The 21473-nt window shown below is 37.7% G+C and overlaps 1 protein-coding gene across 1 annotated transcript; it reads left to right on the plus strand.

Annotated features, from left to right (window-relative positions):
* Nucleotides 1–8252: 8252 nt before the first annotated feature.
* Nucleotides 8253–20947, plus strand: RBM46 (RNA binding motif protein 46). Its single transcript, XM_010128768.2, is given in 5 exon segments — nucleotides 8253–8286; nucleotides 11085–11246; nucleotides 12264–12731; nucleotides 14291–15073; nucleotides 20901–20947. Coding segments are annotated over 4 exon segments (1449 nt in total). The 5' UTR covers nucleotides 8253–8286; nucleotides 11085–11095.
* The last annotated feature ends 526 nt before the right edge of the window (nucleotides 20948–21473 follow it).

Consider the following 21473-nt stretch of genomic DNA (forward strand, 5'->3'; position numbering starts at 1 on the left):
ATCACCCCAGATTGGCAAGTGTGTAAGGCTGCAATGCCTACATGAAGATGTAGCCTGTGATATCCACAGTCACATTGCCATGTCCCATTCCTCAGACCTTCATCAAGCTCAGGATGTGCACAAAACTCAGTTCCTCTGGAAATCCAAATGTGTAATAAACTAGGACATGGCCTTGACAAATAGAGGCAAAAGTAACATCTTTTCATCTAGTACATCAGCCATTTAGCACTGACAATTGCTTGGTAAAGGCAGCTTTTTATTTTCCTTTAGTTATTACTCACAATTTCTGAAAGCAAGTAGGTTTGGTCGCACTGTATGCAAGAAAGAACCACTCCATTGTACAAGCAACTATTGTAGAATGGCGGTTTGATTATGTATTAACAGAGACAGGGTGTAGGCTGGGAATAATGGTTTTTCAAAAAGTTGCCTGGAGAAAGCAGTAATTCTGCTTGGCCAATGAACTGAAATTCCAGTGAGGAACGGAGCGTTTCTATTTCTGATGTCTTTGAGCAATTCCAGTAACTCTAGTACTGTTAAAGCATTGAGAATTGCACAGGCAGCAGACCTGATGCATAGTCATGAAATAGGTTTCAAAATTGTAATGAAGTTTTTATGACTTGCAAAGAGGTTTTTTTTTTACAAGCAAACTGAAAATATCCACCCAAACCAGTTATAGAAATTACTTTCCCTCAGTAACTTTCTAGTTTGCATTTTTCAGCTTGGGGAATATTTGTGTTAAAAGCTCTCTCACAGACAGTACTCAATCCTGCAAGGAAATACAAATTTGTGCTTGCAACAACAGTCTATTCTTATGGGAAAGACACTGGATTTGTGACATAAAATATGTAAGTGAGCAGGAAGGGAACATAGGATGTGAACAACATTTGAGCCTAATAAAAAAATAGTAAGATAACTGACTAAAAAAAAAAAAAAAAAATCACTTTATTGGCACTGCATATTTAAAAATTATCCCATTAGGACAAGTTCTCAGTACCTGAGTTTATAGTACTCCAAGCTTCTTTATTGCAACAGCATCACTGGGTTATGTTCCAGCTAAAGTCACCAGGAGCTTTGTCACTGTCTTCATAGAGAGCAAGATTAAGTATTCCCACTCATTCCTTGACCTCCCCAAAATCTTGTACCTGTGAAAATTTAATAATGATGTTCAGAAATGAACCCCCGATCACTATGAACTTTACGCTGAATCACGATTTGAAGAATCTTACCAGTTATAAACTGTGCAGCATTTTTTTTTTTTTTTAGTTCTTCAAATCTATTCAGACAGCTGCCTACGGATGGTTGCTTCTGCACTGCCACCAGTTTTTCTACCTATTTTTTTTTTGCTGGTCTAGGCAATGCACTCTTCAGCTGGCTTCTGAGATCTTTTTCTGTGAACACAAGTACTCCCATTAATCTTTAGGAAAACTAGATTCTCAATCCAGAGCTGCAGCAAGAAAACCAGACCCTGTTAACAACTTAACTACCTTTGAGAGCCTTAAGCTTGTAGATGAGGGCCAAATTTTTCAGGAACACAGGAATGAACTTGGCAATAGCCAAAGGTCAGTTTAGCCCCGTATCATTCTCCACCAGTGAGCACTTAGGAACAGGGTACGGGTACAGACACAGTCTTGATGTAATCTAAAAAATTTCTGTTAGCAACAATTAATGAACTTCCAGCTTTAAAACTCGCATTCATTTCATCATGTTTAATACTTTTATCCTATGTGAACTTGTCTTACTCTTTTTTTAGCTAATCTGTTTGGTCTCCAAAAAGTTCTATGGCAAGATTAATTACAACATATGAAAAACCACTTTATTTTAAATTGGCTGCCTGATGATTACATTAGCTGTCCCTCCCTTTCTTGTACTAGAGGGAACAATGAATAATAATTTTTTCATTTTTTCCACTTACAGTCTTACAACTCTCAGGTATTCCTGGTGTGGAAGTCTGACTTTTTTTCAGTTTCCACAAATTTGTGCTGAAATTCTTCTGAAAGCGGCTCATTTGACACCATCCTTCCGGTACCATGGCCACCCTTCAGAAATTTATTACACATGACACTTCTCAGTCCAACAATATCATTCTGCAGTTCCTTTAGACTTGAGTACACCCAGCCATGTCAGTTTGTTACTCTGAATTTACTCATTAGTCCTAAAATGCCTTTTACTGACCCCTCAGTTTAGGACTAATGTGAAGATGTACTTTGTGTAGAAAATAATAGGATTACTTTGAAAACTTCTCCATCACTTTTGTGTTGAATATTGCTGCAATTTTCTTCTCCCCTATGGTCTAATCTTCCTCAGAAAGCCCTTTGTATATCTTTATAATCTGTGAGTTCTCTCTCTGGCAAATGCCTGGCTTTTGATATATAGTAACAAGGCTGCTGGAAAAAGGGAGGTGCAGAGCTCCTTCAAAATAAAATCAGCTGGGGTTGACCATCTCCTTTTAAGACATCATACTCCCACCTAGTGGCTCTCTTACATTCAGGAAAATGCCCTGTGCAGATCTCCAGCAAATTTGGAACAGTTAACTATGAAACCCGCATTTAAACGAGTAAATCAGATGTTTACTAAGTTGATGCAACAGCTCAGTAGGTTTAGAAATGTTGATTTTGAATTCCTGTTTCGCTGTTGTAACATCTAACCAGAAATCAGGAAGGAACAATTAAACTGCAAAACACTGATTTTGTTTATAGTTGCCCATAACACAGTGTTTTAGTTTTTTTCCTTACAGTTTTTGATTGTGTCACTAGGCTTTGTAGGAAAGACAATAGCTAGATACAGAAAAGTACTTAAAAATCATTCTATTAGCTGTACTTAATGAATGCTATAAAACCCCCTAAAGATAAGTCATGGAATTCTCTGTGTGTATAATATACAAATATATCTATACATTTTTTGTATATATATAAATGAAAGAAACACACAAAACGACCTACTACATTGCTTCAGACTTTAATTGTCTCTCCAAGCATAGCACTATCTCCTTAAAGCCTCAGGAAAAATATAAAGAAAATTACACAGAAGCATTGTAAGTTGTTTAACTATAATTGGCATTGACAGTCCAGAGTTTCCTGACTTAAAAGCAACCTAGCAGTTCACAGCAGCTAGATTATAAATTAGAGGTATGTGAGCTTGACAAATCAATGCCTTTTAAGATTCTCAGAGTGAGCAGGAATTCAAAGTCAACTATGAACAGCCTAAAGAAAGAGTAGACTCTTTCCACCTTTCAAACTACAATTAAGGTATTTTAAATATTTACATCTAGGAAAAGTAAAAATCAAATCTTATTCTCCACTGTTGCACTCAATGCAATTTATTTCCAGAATTATTAAATATTCAAAAAGTAATGTGATATAAAAATCTTCAACCTCCTTGGTAAACTTCCAGTTAATGTCTGGGTCAGATCAGGTATGACCAAAGTCTTTACTGTTTGATGCCTGATGCCTGTTTGGTTCCAATGCTGAAACATGCTCTAAGACTTTCACGGGAGCTACCATAAATTCAAGTATTTTCTGACATTTGTAGAGAAATAAAAAACAGAGCAGCAAGTGAGAGGGGATGGTCTCTGATCTTTGAGAGCCCTCCGGTGAGGACTGAGACAATAGTGGTGTGACAAAAGGAAGCCCGCTCCATAGACCTTGTGCTTCACATTCTTGTGGAAAGAAAACTTGGGTTTCCAGGTTGTTGGGCCAGTAGTCGCTTTCAGAAGCATTAAAAAGGCCAAACCTCTTTAATTTGCTGCTGTACAGACATGTGGAGGATATACTGCCATTTCAGCATTCATTTAAAACATCTGCCCAAAAAGCAGGTGGGAAAGCATTCTGTAATGGTGGAGCATCAGAAGACCGCAGTACTGCAGGACAAGATTCTCCATCTCCCTTGGCCCTTCCCTCCTTCCCATCCTTTGTTCCCTTCTCTTCCCTGAAGTCACCTCTTCTTCCACCAGCCCTTTGCAGTGCTACTTTTTTCAGTGATTCCCATCTGCTCCTTCCCTCTGGGGCTCAGTTGTACTGCCAGAAAACAGCCGTTGCACTCAGTGATTAAAGGTTCGGCATTGTCGCACAGGCTCCAGGTTTTCAGGGGGAGATACAGAGGGAGCAGAAAGCAATAGAGGTAATGGGGGGAAAAAACAAGCAGAGAGGTTTTATACACCTTGTCATGCACATTTTACATCACTCTGCACTCAGCAATATTGGCTTTAAGTTGATTTAATTCCATTTACATCAGTGAAATTGTTGATATTCATACTCATCTAAGAGTGAAGACAGAATATGCTTCAGGATCCATTTTTTTTTCATATTCATTGTACATCTGCAGGTTAAAATCATGTGGAATCATGTGGTTTAAAAAAAAAACAACCAGAAAGCAATTCTGTATACAATTAATATTCTGTTTCCCTAAATGCTTATTCCAGCAATATCAGATTTTGTAATTTTATAATTAAAAAAGATTCCAACTATTTTAAGTTAAAAAGCTGAATGAGAGCAAACAGCACCTTTCCAGAAAAAAAAACCTTTAGGCACTAGGATGCCTTGTTAGGAGGATCCTACTAAAGAAGCATTGTAGCTACTTGATAAAATTAACCCCACAATAAAATGGACTGATTGACTGAAATGAAGTCTTTCTAGACAGCTTACTATAATTAGATTTACAATCATATTATGTCTAGATTTCCTACAGCGACCTTTGTCTAAACTTCAAAGGACGTCTGTTTCCTTTTAAAGTATTTCCACTACCTACATATCAAACCTGTCACAGTGTAGAAATACTACATGCCCTCTTTTCCCGCTCCAGGCCATAGTAAAATTTATACTGACAAAAAAAAGGTTATGCTTCTATTAAAGTATATTGCAACTGCAGTAATAGCCCACTCCAGGAATATATATGCTAGGGCTTGCTAGCATTCCAATGAAACAGAAGGTAAAAAACATCAAGGACTTCTGTGTTACAGCTACAATAACTACAGCTAAAATAACTTACAAGGAGAAGAAAAGCAACTCTCTGCTACAGCGCTATAAAATAAAATGTGTAAGAAAAAGACCTCTTTCACGTTTTCAAATTTAGCTAAAGGAATAAATGTCATAATCTTGGCAGGACTCTACCTTGATTCCTCATCCATCAGAGTTGTGACAGTTTCAAAAAGACATTTGTGAGGAAAGTAACTCAGTGTTAACAGGAACTGAATAAAGCTTTAGGGCAAATAGCATATTATTTGCAATTGAAAGTAATTTTCTAACCAGAATTTGTGCCAAATGCTTTTTGTAAATTATGCTGTAAGTCTTGTAAAATAATCCTAAAGTAAGTTTCTATTTATCAGCTTTAAAACAAACATTGTTCTGGGCCTGGTCTTCTTTCCCATCATTTAGTAAATCTTCATTAAAAATTAGTGAATTAAGATATGGCATTAATTTGGATGACTGGTATTTATATATGTATGGGGAGAGAGAAGGAAATTACAACTGTGAGAAGCTGTCCCTTTGCTGTGAACAGTTGTCACTCCTAGAAATTGGAATTAAAATGTTAATCGCCCTTCTCCTTCTACCACACTTATCCAAACGATGGCTACTGATAAATGAGTGAGACATGTCTTTTGACACAATGCAATCAAGTACTACGTGAGAGAAAGGGGAAGAAATTAAAACAAGGTGGAATTCACTGGGGGCGGTGCCTACCTGGAGGAAGGCTTATCTCCTACAAGTGTTCCAACTTGAAAGAACTACACATTGTGTTAAAGTTTAAAAGTAACTAAACCTAACTTTTTAAAATGGTAGATTCACTGAAGGGTTTGATTGGTGAGGATTCTGCTTCCTGTAATACAACAAAAGCAATGTCTCAGAGACTACTGAGGTGAATAACTTGTTTTGATTTGCCCATGAAAAGCTTTCAGGTGTGCAAACTCTTTTGAAGACCTGAAGTTATCAGATATAGTTCTAGATTAAATAAAAATATTGTATTCCCCTGTAAATCTTGTCTTGTCAGAAGAGAAATAAAAATATTCAGCTTTTATCATGAGTCAGAGCAAAATTCAAGGCAAATACAGGTTAGAAACAATTGTTCTTACTAAAACCTAATTATACTGAACAATTAGACTGTCAGAGAGAAAAAAGCAGCTAGCACCTGTGGGCAAGGGGGTAGTCAGAACTCTGATACCCAATTAGCACGTGGGGAACAAAGGGAAAAAAGGATCATTAATTTCTTTTAGAGAGGCAGGGGTCAGCGAGAAAACCAAATGAGTCTTTAGTTCTTATGTCTGACTTTGATGTTTAATAAGAGATAATAATGTAGACATAAAATACTTTTTTTCATTATTTTGATTGTCTCTTTTATTCATGTCCTATCATAAAGTTAAAAACCTGATGGCAAATTTGTATGTTTTCCTTGTGACTTTTTTTTTTGCTGTTAAGTGCTGGAATGAGTTAACATTTGCAGCTGAGCAGCTGTTCAGCTCCTCTATCCTAGAGCAGAAAACACTCATTTGTACTCCAGAAATGGTTGTACGTCGTAACCCGTCCAGTAAGATGTTACTTAGATGAAATACAAAGAAAATGCTGAGGAGCTGTGGTGGTTGGTTTGGTTGTTTGGGGTTTTTGTCCCGCCCCCCCCCCCCCCCCCCAGAAGAGACTATCCGCATTCTTTTGCTACTTCCCACCAGCAATAACAACTGAGACACATGGAGATTTCTGCCAGGGAGTGAGCAGTCTCCAAGGTAACATGGACACCGAGCTGCAGTCAAAATGCCTCAAACTTTATTTAACTTAATACACCCCAAATACATTCCTATTAGAGGCTTCGTGGCCGATTTAGATGTGGTCAAAAAACAAACAGACATCTGAAATGAAAAGGTGTTGAAATTTAATCTTGAAGGCAATAGCTTTGGTACATTGGCCATTCAGAACTTTTAAATGGAGACGTATCATTTGTAAAATGCATTATTAGTGTATCATGCCATTATTAATAAAAGGATAATAAGCTTGCTCTTTGAAAAATAAGCAAACTTGAATAGGTAAATGTTTAATATTATGTTGCAACAATTTTAGATCAGTACATATTTAAAACTAGATTGATAAAAACTCTGGAACACATTCATAATAAAGATGAATGTGCACTTCCCCAAGTTAAAATTTCTGGGATTCTCTTCCTTATTACAAAGCACAGTTGAGCATTTAAATCTTCCAAAAGGGGGGAGGAAGTCTTTGCTAAAAAGTATTTTGGCTTTCAGAGATTTTTATTTGCTAAATGGGCCACAACATTTTGACAACAACAAACTGAAGAACTTGCAGACTAATCCCATACTTTTTATTGACCCTTTTTATTTTTATTTATGTGTGCCCATCAAAATGCCATGCTGCAGCTGCACAGCTGTGACCTGAGTTTTGATGGGGGTTCAGGAGCAAAGCTAAAACCCCACAGCCCCCAGCCCAACTGCCTTGAGAAGCACCTGTAGCTGATCTGAAGGTAATGTGCTTCACTTCTAATAAACTGAACTATTACCTAAAACAGTAGGGATCAAAACCAGACCTATTTCACCTAGGTATTACTGGTTAACATGGACCTACACCTAAGTGCTCCCCGCAGCACAGGAACACACCACAGCCGATCCTAGAGGTCCAAATGCACCTTTTAAGAGCAGATGTAAGCCAAAAGATACAAAAAAAACCCCATGACCCGGGTTCTCAAAAGCTAAGGGTGAGGTCAGCAACTGGCCCTCCCCTTGGAACGGTGGGCTACAGCGCTGGTGGGCAGCTGCTAGACCCTCCTTCTCCCCCCCCCACCTCCGCAACGAGGGACTGAAGCGAGGGTGCCACCCTAGCCCCCAGGGTGGTCACGTGGCGCCACCAGCACGCGACAGCTCTAACGGCTTTTGCACCCGCGCCACGCTCTGCATCCCTATCGTCTGCCCAACCGTCTCCTCTTTTAAGAGGGCTCGCGTGCCGGCTACCGCCCTTTGCCTTGCTATGATTGGCTGGTGTAGCCAGTCCATTGTGCCCGTGCCCACCCTGGCCGCCTGGTGATTGGCTAGGCGGGGGCAGGAGAGGGAAAGCTGTGGCGGCGGGGTCAGGCGGGAGGGGAGCGTTTTTGGGGTGCGCTGTCTCGGCCTGGCACAGAGCTCCTACGGGAGAGTGGTGTGGAGGCCTCGCCTCTCTGGGGATAACGGTAGGCTCGGGCTCTTGGTGCCCTGGGTGCGTTGTGGGGAAAGGCAGAGGCGGCGTGAGGGACGAAGGTGTGAAGAGAAGTGGCTGCAGCAGCTGCCTTCAACGTGCAAATCGGCGACAGTAGTGCAGGGTATGGCCGGGGCTGCTGTCTTCCTCTATTTTCTCTCCCTGTCCCACATGCCCGTCTCATCTCATCAGGTGGTGTTTTTGCCCTGGGGCCTGTCCCTGGTCTGCTTGCTTCCTCTGCTCGTCTCTTGTCCTGACTCTTGCATGCCTCCTCACCTTTGTGGGAGAGCTGTGGGCACCCTCATCAACGCCCACGATTTTAATCTGGTGTTCTCTTACTGCTCTTACAGATAATGTTCTTGGCTGGATGTTTGAACTCACTGAGACAAAGGGGAAATGAATTTACCTCTCCCTTGCCCCAACTTTGTTGTTGTCTGTTATTTCCATATCTTGTTAGGCCTGAAGCTGCAGAGAGGTATTTCCTGATTATGGAATCTTCATGCAGTTTCTAGGTTGTGAAACACAGTAAATAATTCACTTGCTGAAAGGAGGTAGGATACCATTTGTAGCAAATAAGAGTTATGCTGTTAACTGCTGTCATCTCTTCGGGATTTTTCTGTGCTCTACCTTGCTTCATTTCTGGAATTTCATTTTGATGAAGCCAGGAGTTGGTTGGATATTGGCTTTTTTAATGACCAGTGATGGGTCATATATAAACTTAAATTCTCCAGAGTGTTTGCGTGCATTCCTACCCCAAAATGAATACCAGCTTGACAGGGAAGACAAAATACGTGTATCTCCACCAGAAGTCTTCTTTTTCTAGGATGGAAAGAAGTTGCAGTTGTGTTTATTCTATCACCACTCTAATCAAGGGATGTATAGAGTCTGCTACAGTGTCAAATGAGGGCTCTTGTGAAAAGAATGAAGAATAGTTTCATTATTACTTTGCTTCAAAGCACATTTTTTGACTAAGCTGTTAGAGAGGGGGAAATCCACCTCTGGCGAGTAATACCATTGCATAACGTGTATAAATGTGGCAGTGGAAGGGGCTTAATCACTCCTTAAATATGGTGTATAGTCTTTAAAAAAACTTCTATTTATGCAAGCTCATTTTAATTTGAGATATTGGAATGTTTTCAGTGGAATGTGTAAGTGAAGAATAAAAGAACAAGCAGCCATGGGGCTGATTAATGGTTTGAGTATGGAGGCAAAAGCTTGCTAAGTGTGACCAGCAATCACCTGAAAACCTTTATATATAAAGATGGGTGGAATAACATTTGGTACATTAACTCTGTGTATGGCTTTATTTTTACTAATTCTTGCTTCTGCTAGTGGCAGGGAGTTACATGGTCGGCTGTTAGGTAAAAGAAATAATCTGTGTAGATAATGGTGTTAATTTTTATAATCAAGTTAGAAGTAGTAGTTTTAGTCAGTATAAAAGCACCAGAAGTGACAGGCAGAGGAGGGGAAAGAGGCTTCATCTTCAGATTGTAGAAAAAGGATGCAGTTGTAACTGGTTTTGAAATCTTCTTCACTCCCTTTCAGCAGCGTTCAGTTCAGAGCAACAAGTTGGAGTTTACTGCAGTGGTTGAGAGAATTGGTTTCTGAGGAGCTTGAGTAGTGGAAGTCTAATGAAGAGACAGACACTTAGATGCTTATGCACTCTTTACTGTCCTTGAGTTAGTTTCCTTTATTCTCTGCTTTCCAGATACTTTATTAATGGAGACCTTAACTAGGAAGCCTCATTGTTCAGCAAAATAATAATGAGTTGACAGGAAACATTTGTATGAAATTTAAGTTAGTTTTAACTGTTTTTCTTTGAAAAAAAATAAACTGTGGAGCTCTCAGGACATTACTTATTGAAGCCTGATTGTGAAGACAAAGCAAGCTGAAAATAGAAGGGGCACTAAGGAATTAACAGGAGCGATAGCTTATTTTTCTACTGGTGATTTTTTTGGCAGCATTTGTTTTGGAGAATGAGTAGCATAGCACTTGGACACAGAATTTGGGCAAAGAATTGAAGTGGTGAAGAATATTGCTTGTCTAAGTATTGCAAACCTTAGGGCAGAAAATTTTCAGAAGGGAATATACATATTGGGGAACGAAGAAGAAGCTGTGAAAAAAAAATCTGACTTTAAAGTTAATTTTTTTTTTTTTTTTTTTTTAGGGGGTTGACTAGTAAAGTTGGTGATTACCAAATGGGTACCTTGGTGTGGTTGTTTCCAAACAGCTAGCTGACAGAAACCTAAAACTGTTGTACGAGATCTTAGCATGCCAGGGAAATAGTGGATAGAGCAGCAACAACCGTATCGATAAACTTTTTTAGTTTTGGAAATTGTGAAAACGGATAAAGGCATGAAAATAAGGACCACAGAGGCGGGATTATTTGAACGCCTTACTTTTGCCAGGCAGTTCTGCTTAGTTTTATTATGTATTGATTTTAATTAAATTATTTTTGTTCCTGAATTCTTTGTATTAATTAGGCGTGGGCTTAATGTATTTTTAATATTTCTGCATTAAAATATGGTTTTAAAATCATTGGTATTCCTATAAATGTAGTAAAAAGAAAGGGTAACTTGTCCGTTTGATTAGCGTATAGGTCTCTACACAACTTTGGTAATATGATTTATGATAGAAATAATTATTAGACAGCATACTTGTAAGTGGTATCAAACTGTTCTGAAAGTTTACATATAGCATATATAGTTGCTGGTTAAAGATTATCACAGCTACAGAACAATGTTTTGAAAGGAAATACATAGATCATAGTAGTTGTGTGCAGGATTGAAGCCTTATGCTAAACAAAGTCCAAGTAAATAGGCAAGTATAGAATAAGTTGTTCTACTGTGCTTTGGTAGCTTCTGTATACATATAACAACTTAGAATTATCTGAATTGAAATATCTGCCATGTTCCATTGAAGCTATTGCAGATATGCATGAGGAAAATAAAGCTGCAGCAAATGGGTGTGGCAAAATCCGAAGTGGCACTCAGAATGAGGCTGCTTTACTAGCCCTGATGGAGAAGACTGGATACAGTATGGTTCAAGAAAATGGGCAAAGAAAATTTGGGGGTCCTCCACCAGGTAAGCATTTCTTTTGAGATTACAAAGTTGGAGTTTATTTGCTGTAAGGAGAGCTAATCAGACTGACAATTTCTGTAGCCCCATGTCCTGTATCTTGACAGTGACCTGTAGAAGATGCTTAGGGAAAGAGTGTAAGAAACACAATGTAAACAGGGTCCTGATACGCTTTACAGTTTTCAGCAGTTTAAGATTTTGTGTGCTAGACTATGTTGAACACTTGCTTTTGGTGAATTTAAGAAATCACAGCTTTAAAAGCAGTTGAGGTTGACGGGTAGCAAAACAAATGTGTAGTTGAAAACGCTATGTGTGTTTCATGACTGAGAACATGCTTGAAAACGTTTACTGGCACAGAGGGATAATCAAGTTGGTGATAGCAGGCATAGGCTGTGAAAACTGTGGTCTGTTTTTAGAGGAGAAGTGTTCAGTCTTTTTGGCTATTGAAGAAAGGATTTCTCCATATCCTATCTTCCTTAGGGAGTCCTGTTTTAGTGGATGAATGGAGAAGGTGGAAGCAAAATATTTGTATGTCTTGAATGGTGTCAAGAACAACCAAAAAATACTGCAATCTGACCAAAATTCTTTAAATATGGGCAAAAAGTGCAGAGAAACATTTGCAACTTTAAAATGTTACAGAAGAAAATACAACTTAAATTTTCTCAGTTATCACCTATCAGTTGTATTAATAACTGACATATAATTTTAAGAGTCAAAAATGATTGAAATGTAGACTTTTACAGCAAACCTGGCTGTGTGTTAAATAATGCTAGGTTCAGTGGGTTGTCATACAGATTCCAGTGAAAGAAACAGAAGATGAAATGAAAGAAATATAAATTGTGGGCTCATGGCATTTTTTTTAATTTAAACATAACAAAAATAAGAAATAATGGATGACAATATGCTAATTTAAAATTGAGACTAAAAATAAAAAATGTCTCCCACCTCCACATTAGGGGGAGGAGGGGGAGTGTCCCTCTTTGGCATTTGTACTAATATTGTTATTGGACAATTTATTTTAAGGTTGGGAAGGTCCACCACCACCTCGTGGATGTGAAGTTTTTGTGGGTAAGATTCCTCGTGATATGTATGAAGATGAATTGGTTCCTGTTTTCGAGAGAGCTGGGAAGATCTATGAGTTCAGACTGATGATGGAATTCAGTGGTGAGAACCGAGGCTATGCTTTTGTGATGTACACTACTAAAGAGGAAGCCCAGCTAGCCATCAAGATTCTTAATAATTACGAAATTCGTCCAGGGAAATTTATTGGTGTCTGTGTAAGCTTGGACAACTGCAGGCTATTTATTGGAGCAATTCCAAAAGAAAAGAAGAAAGAAGAAATACTGAATGAAATGAAAAAAGTTACAGAAGGCGTGGTGGATGTCATTGTTTATCCAAATGCCACTGACAAAACTAAAAATCGTGGCTTTGCTTTTGTAGAATATGAATCTCACAGAGCAGCTGCGATGGCTAGAAGGCGGCTAATTCCAGGTAAACCTATTTGTAGCTGTTTTCGGGGGAGTATCTCTCTCCATTTTGCAGGGGGTGTGGTGGTGCATCGTCCCTATTATCCTTTCTTTAAGGTTTTTTGAGAGTTACAAAACGGCAGTAGTGCCTTTCAGCTAAAGAGGTTTTTTTTTGTTTGTTTGTTTTTTTTTTTTTTTTGTTCATGAATCAGGGTGGGTTTTTTGTTTGATTTATTTATTATTTTTTAAAAAGAAGCTGAAATTTTATCAGTTCTGAGAATGGAATAGTTGTCTATTTTATAAGCACAATTTACACCAAGATATGTACTTATAGTGGCCTTCCAATACCTAAAGGGGGCCTACAGGAAAAATGAGAAGAAGCTCTTCAGTAGGGCTTGTTCTACTAAAATGAGGGGTAATGGTTTTAAAATAGAGGGAGATAGATTCAAATTAGATATTAGGAAAAAATTTTTTACGATGAGAGTTATAGAACACTGGAACAGGTTGCCCAGAAAGGTGGTGGATGCCCCATCCCTGGAAACATTCAAGGTCAAGTTGGATGGGGCTCTGAGCAACCTGATCTGGTTGAAGGTGTCCCTCCTTCTTGCAGGGGGGTTGGACTAGATGACCTTTAAAGGTCCCTTCCAACCCAAACCATTCTATGATTGTACTTGCTTGGGCACACATTCAGTTTTCATTTGCATGCAGTAGTCCCTGCACATTAATTCTCTTAAAGCTGAGCTTAAAAAATACAGTGCTTGGAATCTGTCCTGTATTTCTTTTGAGTGTCACGTTAATAATGTTTGGTATTTTAAGAAAAAAATAGTTCTGATTTTTTACTAGAAAATAATTTTGAGAGTTTAGTAAGTAGAAGATTACTTTTTCACTGCACCTTATTTTATACCTTTTGAGGGAGGGAAAGTAGAAGGGATAAAATACACTGGAAGAGCAGAGAATAGATAAAGGTGCAGTTAAAAAGGGAAATACTGGAAAAGGAAGGAAGAGAAACTAAATACTGAGGAAATGGAGCAATATAGTGGGAGAAGCAAAGTCATTAGAACAGATCATACAGCATTGGCCTTGCTGAAATGAATGACAAAACTCTCTATTTATTAAGGCTAAGATTCAGGCAGCTCTTGCATTTATTGCTGACAGAGTGTTAGGAAGAAGCATTACCTAAGACTACATAGGCCTTGTGAAGTAATGGGAGAAATGTGGCCACATCACTGAATGTAAAATAAACTAGTTGTGTGATACTCAAAATGGTGGCTTGAAATGAGTAATAAGGAGGGGTTTTGTAGTTTATGGTTTCAGTGTCTGCTGCAACATAGAGTAAGGCTTGTGGGAGTGCATATACACTTAGATGACCTGTTTTTTGAATTTTTGCAGAGTCTTGTTTTCTTTAATAATTTAAAGTAGTAATATTTTATGTATTTTGCTTAAGTAGATGCAGGCAGAAATCCCCCATTATCATGCAGCATGCATCATGTTTGCTTTTTCTAGAGGTGGTTAATAAGAATTATGTTTTTTTTTTTTTTTTTTCCTTTGCATATTTTTCATTGATGTAATGCTTCTTTGCTGTAGGAACATTCCAGCTGTGGGGTCATACTATTCAAGTAGACTGGGCAGACCCAGAGAAAGAAGTTGATGAAGAAACAATGCAGAGAGTTAAAGTATTATATGTAAGAAATTTAATGATCTCTACTACAGAGGACACAATTAAAGCTGAATTCAACAAGTTCAAACCAGGAGTAGTTGAACGTGTAAAGAAGCTGAGAGATTATGCTTTTGTTCATTTTTTCCACCGTGAAGATGCGGTTGCTGCTATGTCTGTAATGAATGGAAAGTGCATTGATGGAGCTACTATTGAGGTAACACTGGCAAAGCCAGTTAACAAAGAAAGTGCTTGGAAGCAACATTTTAATGGTCAGATAACTTCCAGTTCTGAAAATCTCCTAGGGTTTCCTAACAAAGATGATGGTCATCAAAAATCCTTAGGGAAACCACCAAGTTTTTCAGTTCGTCTTAATGGTCAGCACAGTTCAGGCCTGCCTGAAGTTGAAAGATGTACATACCCATTTTTTCCGGGAATAAAGCTTACTCCAATTAGCATGTATTCTTTAAAATCCAGTCATTTCAGTTCTGCAGCAATGCATCTGGATTATTTTTGCAATAAAAATAACTGGGCACCACCAGAATACTACTTGTATTCAACCACAAGTCAGGATGGGAAAATACTCTTGGTGTACAAGGTGCTTATTCCTAGCATTGCAGATGGTTCCCAGAGTTACTTCATGCCAGACAAACTCTGTACAACAGTAGAAGGTGCAAAGGAGTTGGCAGCGCAGTTCACACTTCTACATCTAGGTAAGCATAAAAGCTTTCAATTAGATCTTAAGAACTGAACCTAGAAAAGCTGCTTTAAAATTGCTCTTTATGTATATATTTTGGCTTGTGTGTGTATCTTTATATAAAGTATAAGTTAGTCTACAGAAGAATTTGTTTCTGGTATGGTCAGCTGAGTCTGGATCATCAGGTGATAGCACTGAAGAAACACTGTAAACATCTGTACAGTGCAATGCTAGGGTCAGTTTTGCTTATGTTTATCTACCATAGTGATTTATAAGGAAGAACTATGTGACTTAAGTATAAGGTCTTCTGTGTGATGATTATGGTGCTGAAAATGTATTTGAAAGGCTATGTTTTTGATGTATTATCAATAGGGAAAACAGAAGTGGTAGATCCATATTCAGATAAATACATAGGTTTTTTGAGTCCTCTTTATAGCCATTCCTAAGGCTATAGCAGAGTGTCATTACATGACTTTACACGTATTAGCTTTGGGTAAAGAGTATTGTCATTTAATGGTCTTTTTTTTTTTTTTTTTTTAACCAAAAAAAGGAAGAAAATAGGGATACAGTTTTTCTTGATCACTTTCTCAGTCCAGCATCTTCATTTATGTGTATTCCGTTTATTAAGATGAGAATGCAACTACTAGAAAAGGGAAGTTTTTATGTTATAAAAAGTTATGGTAAGATCTGTTCATAACTAAGAAGACAGAACATTGTAGTTCTTGCAGTGTTATCCCCATTGCTCTATAGAGTGAAACACATAAGTAACACAAAACATAACACTTCTGCAATCTAGTTCCTGCCTAGCATTTTTCAGAACATTCGGCAAACAGTATTCGGAACGCAGAACTGATTTCTAGTGCCGGATTGTTTCACTGGTAATTGTAGTCATCATCTGATCAAACTTCATCCTCAAAGAAATCAGAATTTTAGCTCTTTGGTACTCAGATTTGAAGGCTATTACAGAGCCATACCGTAATGGCTTGAAAATTCATTGTACTTCCAGGCAAAGCTTTGTATAATTTATTCCACTTGTTCTTTTGAATAGCTTCTCCTCTGCTTAGTTAGCTCTTCTTCTGGCCTTTACATCCTGTTATATTTGAAGATCAGATAGGACTTCTCTTTATGATTTAGTGAGTATTATGAATCATCACGTAATTTCTCTGATCTGCTGAATAATGCTCTTTTGTATTTATTGCATGTTTTCTTTCAGCATGACTAGATCAGTAGATGCTGTATCATGAAATGAATTCTTGCTAGTCTTTTGTAGAACAACATAAATATCTTTCTGTTGTTACAAAAAAAATGTTTCTAATGAAGCCAGAGATTTATTTGATTTTTTTTTTTTTCCTTTCTTTCTGTGATGAGATGCAGATGATAGGCTTGTTCACATAATACAAACTGAATTCTTGTCTAATTCTGTGTAGAAAGTTGGGCTTTTTGGGGTTTTGGGGTTTTACTTTTGTTGTGTTTTTGTTTTTGGTGGTTTTTTATTCAGAATTAGAGCAATGGCAGAGCTGTTGGAAGGGAGTGTTTTGGTTTTTTGAGTGGTGGTAGGCAAGTTCTTTCAGTGTGTCTTATAATACCTAGGAAGTTCAAATAGGTTGTGCTTCAATTACTATTATTTTTTTTATATTTTTTTTTTCACGTTCTAGTTTAGAATACTGGCCTGCTCAAGCCATGGACTTCTAGGTTTGAAAGGAGTGGCTTTCTCTGTGGATAGTGCTTATGATGTGTGGGCCATGCAGTGTCTGAGGCATCAGATTTGGTAATCCTGTATAGTGAGCTCTGGATAGAAGCACAGTGAGATCATACAATACAGTCAGTAATCCTTTTCTGGTCAGCTGTGCATGCATACAGGGCCCAGGACTTCTTCCACAAGATTTAAAGCTTGATTCCGCTTTAAGAATGGAAGGAGGAGAAGTGAGAACACGTAAAGAAGTGTTTATTAAAATGCTTTTACTTAATAATTTTGGCCCAGTGAAACTAAATTTTTTCAGGGAAATGGAAGCAGATACAGTAACTGAAAGTGTAAGTGGACTCCTGTGTTAGTGATGACTGCTTCTGTTCCTGAGAAATGCTTTAAGAAAGACTTTCCTGTTCTCCTCTATGGCCCTCTTTTTTTTTTTTTTTTTCTTTTCCTTTTTTTTTTTTTCCTCACCTATTCTAGTCTTGGTGGATTTGAAAAGCTACTGCTGATAGTGAACTGTTAAAATAGTGTTGCCATCCTTCTCTTCCTAATACTGCTACGTAGCACTTGTTCTGGAAGTCTCTTGATACTTAGGCTGTGCTGAGATGATTCTTTTGAATGCAGTTTGTAGCAGACTTATTTCAGGCTTGATTGTGATGCCTTTTTTTGCAGTGCTTGACTGAAATGTAAACATTTTTCTTCTTCATTAGACTGTCTTCTCCTTGGTTTTGTTTTTGCATGCCCAAAAGGTCTTAGAGGAAGAAGAATCTCCAAAACACAAAGGCTTAGACATTGTCTCCACTTCAACAGTGATGTGTTTGGTTTGCATTAGTAAGTCCCCTTCAGAAGGTGATACTTTTAAGGTGGTCAAAGTTATCAGAATTATTTATTTTTAATAATAAAACAGCCAAGTATCTGTGCCTGGTTTTGTACACACTGTGGGGGCATTTTATGGTTCTGTTTCCATTTTTTTTTTTTCTAGATATGAAAGTTAGGGCCATACTTTCATAACCTGTGTAATCCTGAACACAGAAGATAAAAAGGATGCTAAATTTGAAATGGTAGTGTGAGGCTCTCCTTTAAAGAAGAGTGAAGACAGCTTCTGGTTCTATACTTGACCATGCATACCTGCCCATTTTGTGGCTTAAAGATAGCATTCTCTAAAGATTGTATTTTCTCTCCTGTACTTCTGTGGGAGGAATCGCCAGAACAATTAAAAAGAAAATTAGACTAAGAATGATTATTCACAGCTGTGCTCAAATGCAGAATGCAAGTGTTTTGGTTTTTTTTTTGTTGTTGTTGTTTTGGTTTTGTTGCTTTTTTTTCCCCCCCAAAAAGAAGAATACTATGTGTTGAGATTTTTCTCTTCAATTATAGTTGTAAGTGCTACAAGGAAAACATCTCAAGGTGAATTTAAATCAGTATTTTAAAGCTTCTTGCCATATGATCACAATTAATACAAATTCTTACTTAGCAGAACTCTGAAATCCCAAGTTTGGTTTTTAACAGCTGTCTCCCTAGTGGCCTAGTGCTGGTAATGCTGTCTTGTTATCTTTGAACTATAAAACTTTTTTCTTTTAAAGTCCCCTGTGCATTCTTTTTTTTTTTTTTTCTGAGGATTTGACCCCGCACAGAGCATGCAGAGCCCTATTTCAAAGCAAGCATCCATGGCAGACTTTTGAAAGATACACCTCTTTCATGTTGATAAAAACCCTCTTTTTGACATTGGCATTGTCGTGATACTGAAACGTAACCCTAAGGAGTCTAGAAATAGAATTTTGTTTCCCTATCTAATCTACAGAAGTTGGTTTTGTTCCAATTTAATATATACAGTATGTTGAAAGAAACATCTGAAGCTAAAGAAGAGTAGTTAGATGTGACAGAGGATCACTGTCTCACTGAAGTGTCTGTTGTATGGCTTGACATGTTGAATGATGCTGCATAGGTGCATGTGTTCTGGGTTTGGCTGGTTTGTTTGCGTTTTTTTTTTTTTTTTTTTATAAGTAGCAGTGATTTTGAGAAAAGTCTGAGTGTGTTTCTTCTTGGAAGCAACTTACTATAAGCGTGAGTGTACAAAGAGGACACAGGGAATAATTCCTTCTGGTAAGTAACTTCTCCTACAGGAACTTAATTTTTTTTCCCACTTAATTTTTGATTATATGTACAGGTTTGTGGGTTTTTTTCCTCTTTTTAAGACATATAAGCAGACTAAGGTAAGTGAATGAGAACGAGTTACTTTGATAGAATTTTAAAATTGGACTGTTAAGATTAATAATATCAAAGCACTTTGGCTTTTTTTTTTTTTTGGGTTTGATACGTATTTCTGTATTTACTTTAACATAACAGAGTACTTGGTTGTTACTGCATACAGTAGTCCTGAACAGCTAGCAGTACAACAATTAACCACTTGGTGTCACTTAAGTATTTTGAAAACGATGCTTAGAGAATATACAGAAAGCTAAGATTTCACTGAAAGAGAAATAAACTATATTTTTATGTTACTGTATAAATCATGAACAGATCGAGGAAGTAGAAAATATCAGGCTTGTTTAAATATATGGAAATTACATATCTGGACGTCTGTTCATGAGAAGGGAAGCAGAGCTACATGTTGAAGTTCTAGAAGGTGAACGTTGGGGATGGGGGAACAGACTAGGACAAAAACCTGAATGCCCTGTAGAAGAAATTAATACCTTTTCCATTAATTTGAATCTCATTTCAACACAAATAAGTTCTTGGCTTTAGAAGTTATGCAACACCCTAGTGGTGTTTGCAGAATGGTGCTTGGCTGTTAAATGTGGTGTCCAGTTAAAAAAATGTGTAAGACTTCCTACTCTTGCCTGTCCTGGAGGCTGACTAGATGTGAGGCAGCTCTAGTTTGGAGACTGTATACGTGTGCTAATTAACGCAGACTCTACATTCCACCTCTAGTCCAGAAGCAGTGCTGCTGCAGAGTCAGTCCCAAAGTAGGAGGTGGTATTTATCATTCGGGTCCTTTGCATCAGTAAGGTAGCTTTGTAGCTTATGGAGTCAAGCTGGCTCATCCAGATGAGTTCAAAGTATAGGCAGAAGAGAATTGTAGCAGAACTTCCACCTCCCTTTCTTTAGTAAGAGTAAACATCTGAACCCTGGAAATGCAGAACATCCTTCTGAGAATGATTTCTTGTTGTTTGATTGTTTTGTTTTTACTTACTGCTGGTAGAATTCCACAGGTTTAAGGAAATACCAGAAGATGTCGGAATGTCTTCCTAGTCCTTAAGGTAACACCCTTTGTAGCAAAGGCTGAGTCCTGGGGAGTTCTCTTCCTACTGAGTCTGACTTAAGGCTGATGGGGAAGAAGGGAAGAAGTTTCAGTAAAGTTTCCTCAGTTTCGGGGATCTGCCAGGTTTTAGACATGTATTCCACAACAGAATATTCTTTGTTCACTCACACGTGCTGTTCTGTGTGTCATCTCACTGACACACAATCTAAGAAATGAATTTTTAGCTAGAAGAAAATATTTAAAAGTATTTAACAGAAAATATTTTTAAAAATATACTGATAAATCTCTGTATCAAGAAAAAGCATTTTAATAACTATAGCACAAAAATAAGAGTTTAATTCCAGTTCACCACATAAACTATATATAGTAAACTGTACTGAAAGAGGTGGAGCAAGCATTACATTTTAGTCCTGTGAATTCACTTGTTTAAGCTTCTTAAATACTGCATGCTGTAGCAATTTACAAGTCAAGGATAAAACTTGCAGAAACTACTTCAAGAGTCTGTACTCAGCAACTGGGTGTTGGAACAAACATATCAGTAGACTGCTGTCCTAGATTTTGAACATTAAACTTAAAGGTGTCACAGTTCAAGTGAAATGTTTTTATTTTACTGTTTTGCTGTAGGGATTTTCTTTACTTCAGCACTGTCTTTGTTTGCTTTATCAAAATTAACTATATTGCTGTTGGAACAAGTAACAGCCTGGTAAAAAAAATGTAAGATGTTTAAAAAAATAGAGAAACTGCTGGCATTCTTTAGCAAATACAGATGAGTTTGCAAATGGTGATTGGTGGGGGTGAGGGGTTTAGTGATTTTTAGAAAGGCTTAGAATGTTCCTTAATGGTCTGAATTCAGAAGTCCTAAATATTTATCAGGTGACCCTGATATCACAGTCCCTGAGTGAGTGTGTATAACTTTGCTGTCCCTGAATGCAGTGTAGTGGGATTGCAGAGGTGAGCGGACCTCCCAGGATTGTGTTTGGTGCAGGTTTTTGCCTCCTCAGAGGCATTGTCTTAGTTGCACTGTTCATTAGAGAAGATGGTCTCAAGGTTATTTCCCAACATGCATACCTCTGAGAAAGCTTGCAGAAATACTCGTCCAGTTTTGTGTTGTTGGTTTTTTTTTTTTGTTGTTTTTTTTTTTCAAAGGAGGCCATAAGTCTAGTGCTGTAGAGCGGCTGATGGATCACCTGGTCTGATGTTCACGTGGATTATGCAGCACAAAGGGAGGTTATGGTTTTTACTCCTAAAATGTCAGTCATTTTCCAGTCATTTCTGTATTATTTGCATTTCCAGCTTGGGTTTAACTTTATGTTCGGAAGTGGAGTTGTTAGTACACTTGTCTTGGACTGTTTCTTTGGGTAGTCAGTTTCTTGTAAAATAAAGAGACCAATGTCTCCTCTGATTTGTAAAAAGTGAAATTTTAAGTTTCTGCATTTTATGCTGCAAGGGTAAATGTTGTCTTTT

This window comes from Chlamydotis macqueenii, chromosome 4, assembly GCF_036417535.1.
Source record: "Chlamydotis macqueenii isolate bChlMac1 chromosome 4, bChlMac1.mat, whole genome shotgun sequence".
NCBI classification, from domain to species: domain Eukaryota; kingdom Metazoa; phylum Chordata; class Aves; order Otidiformes; family Otididae; genus Chlamydotis; species Chlamydotis macqueenii.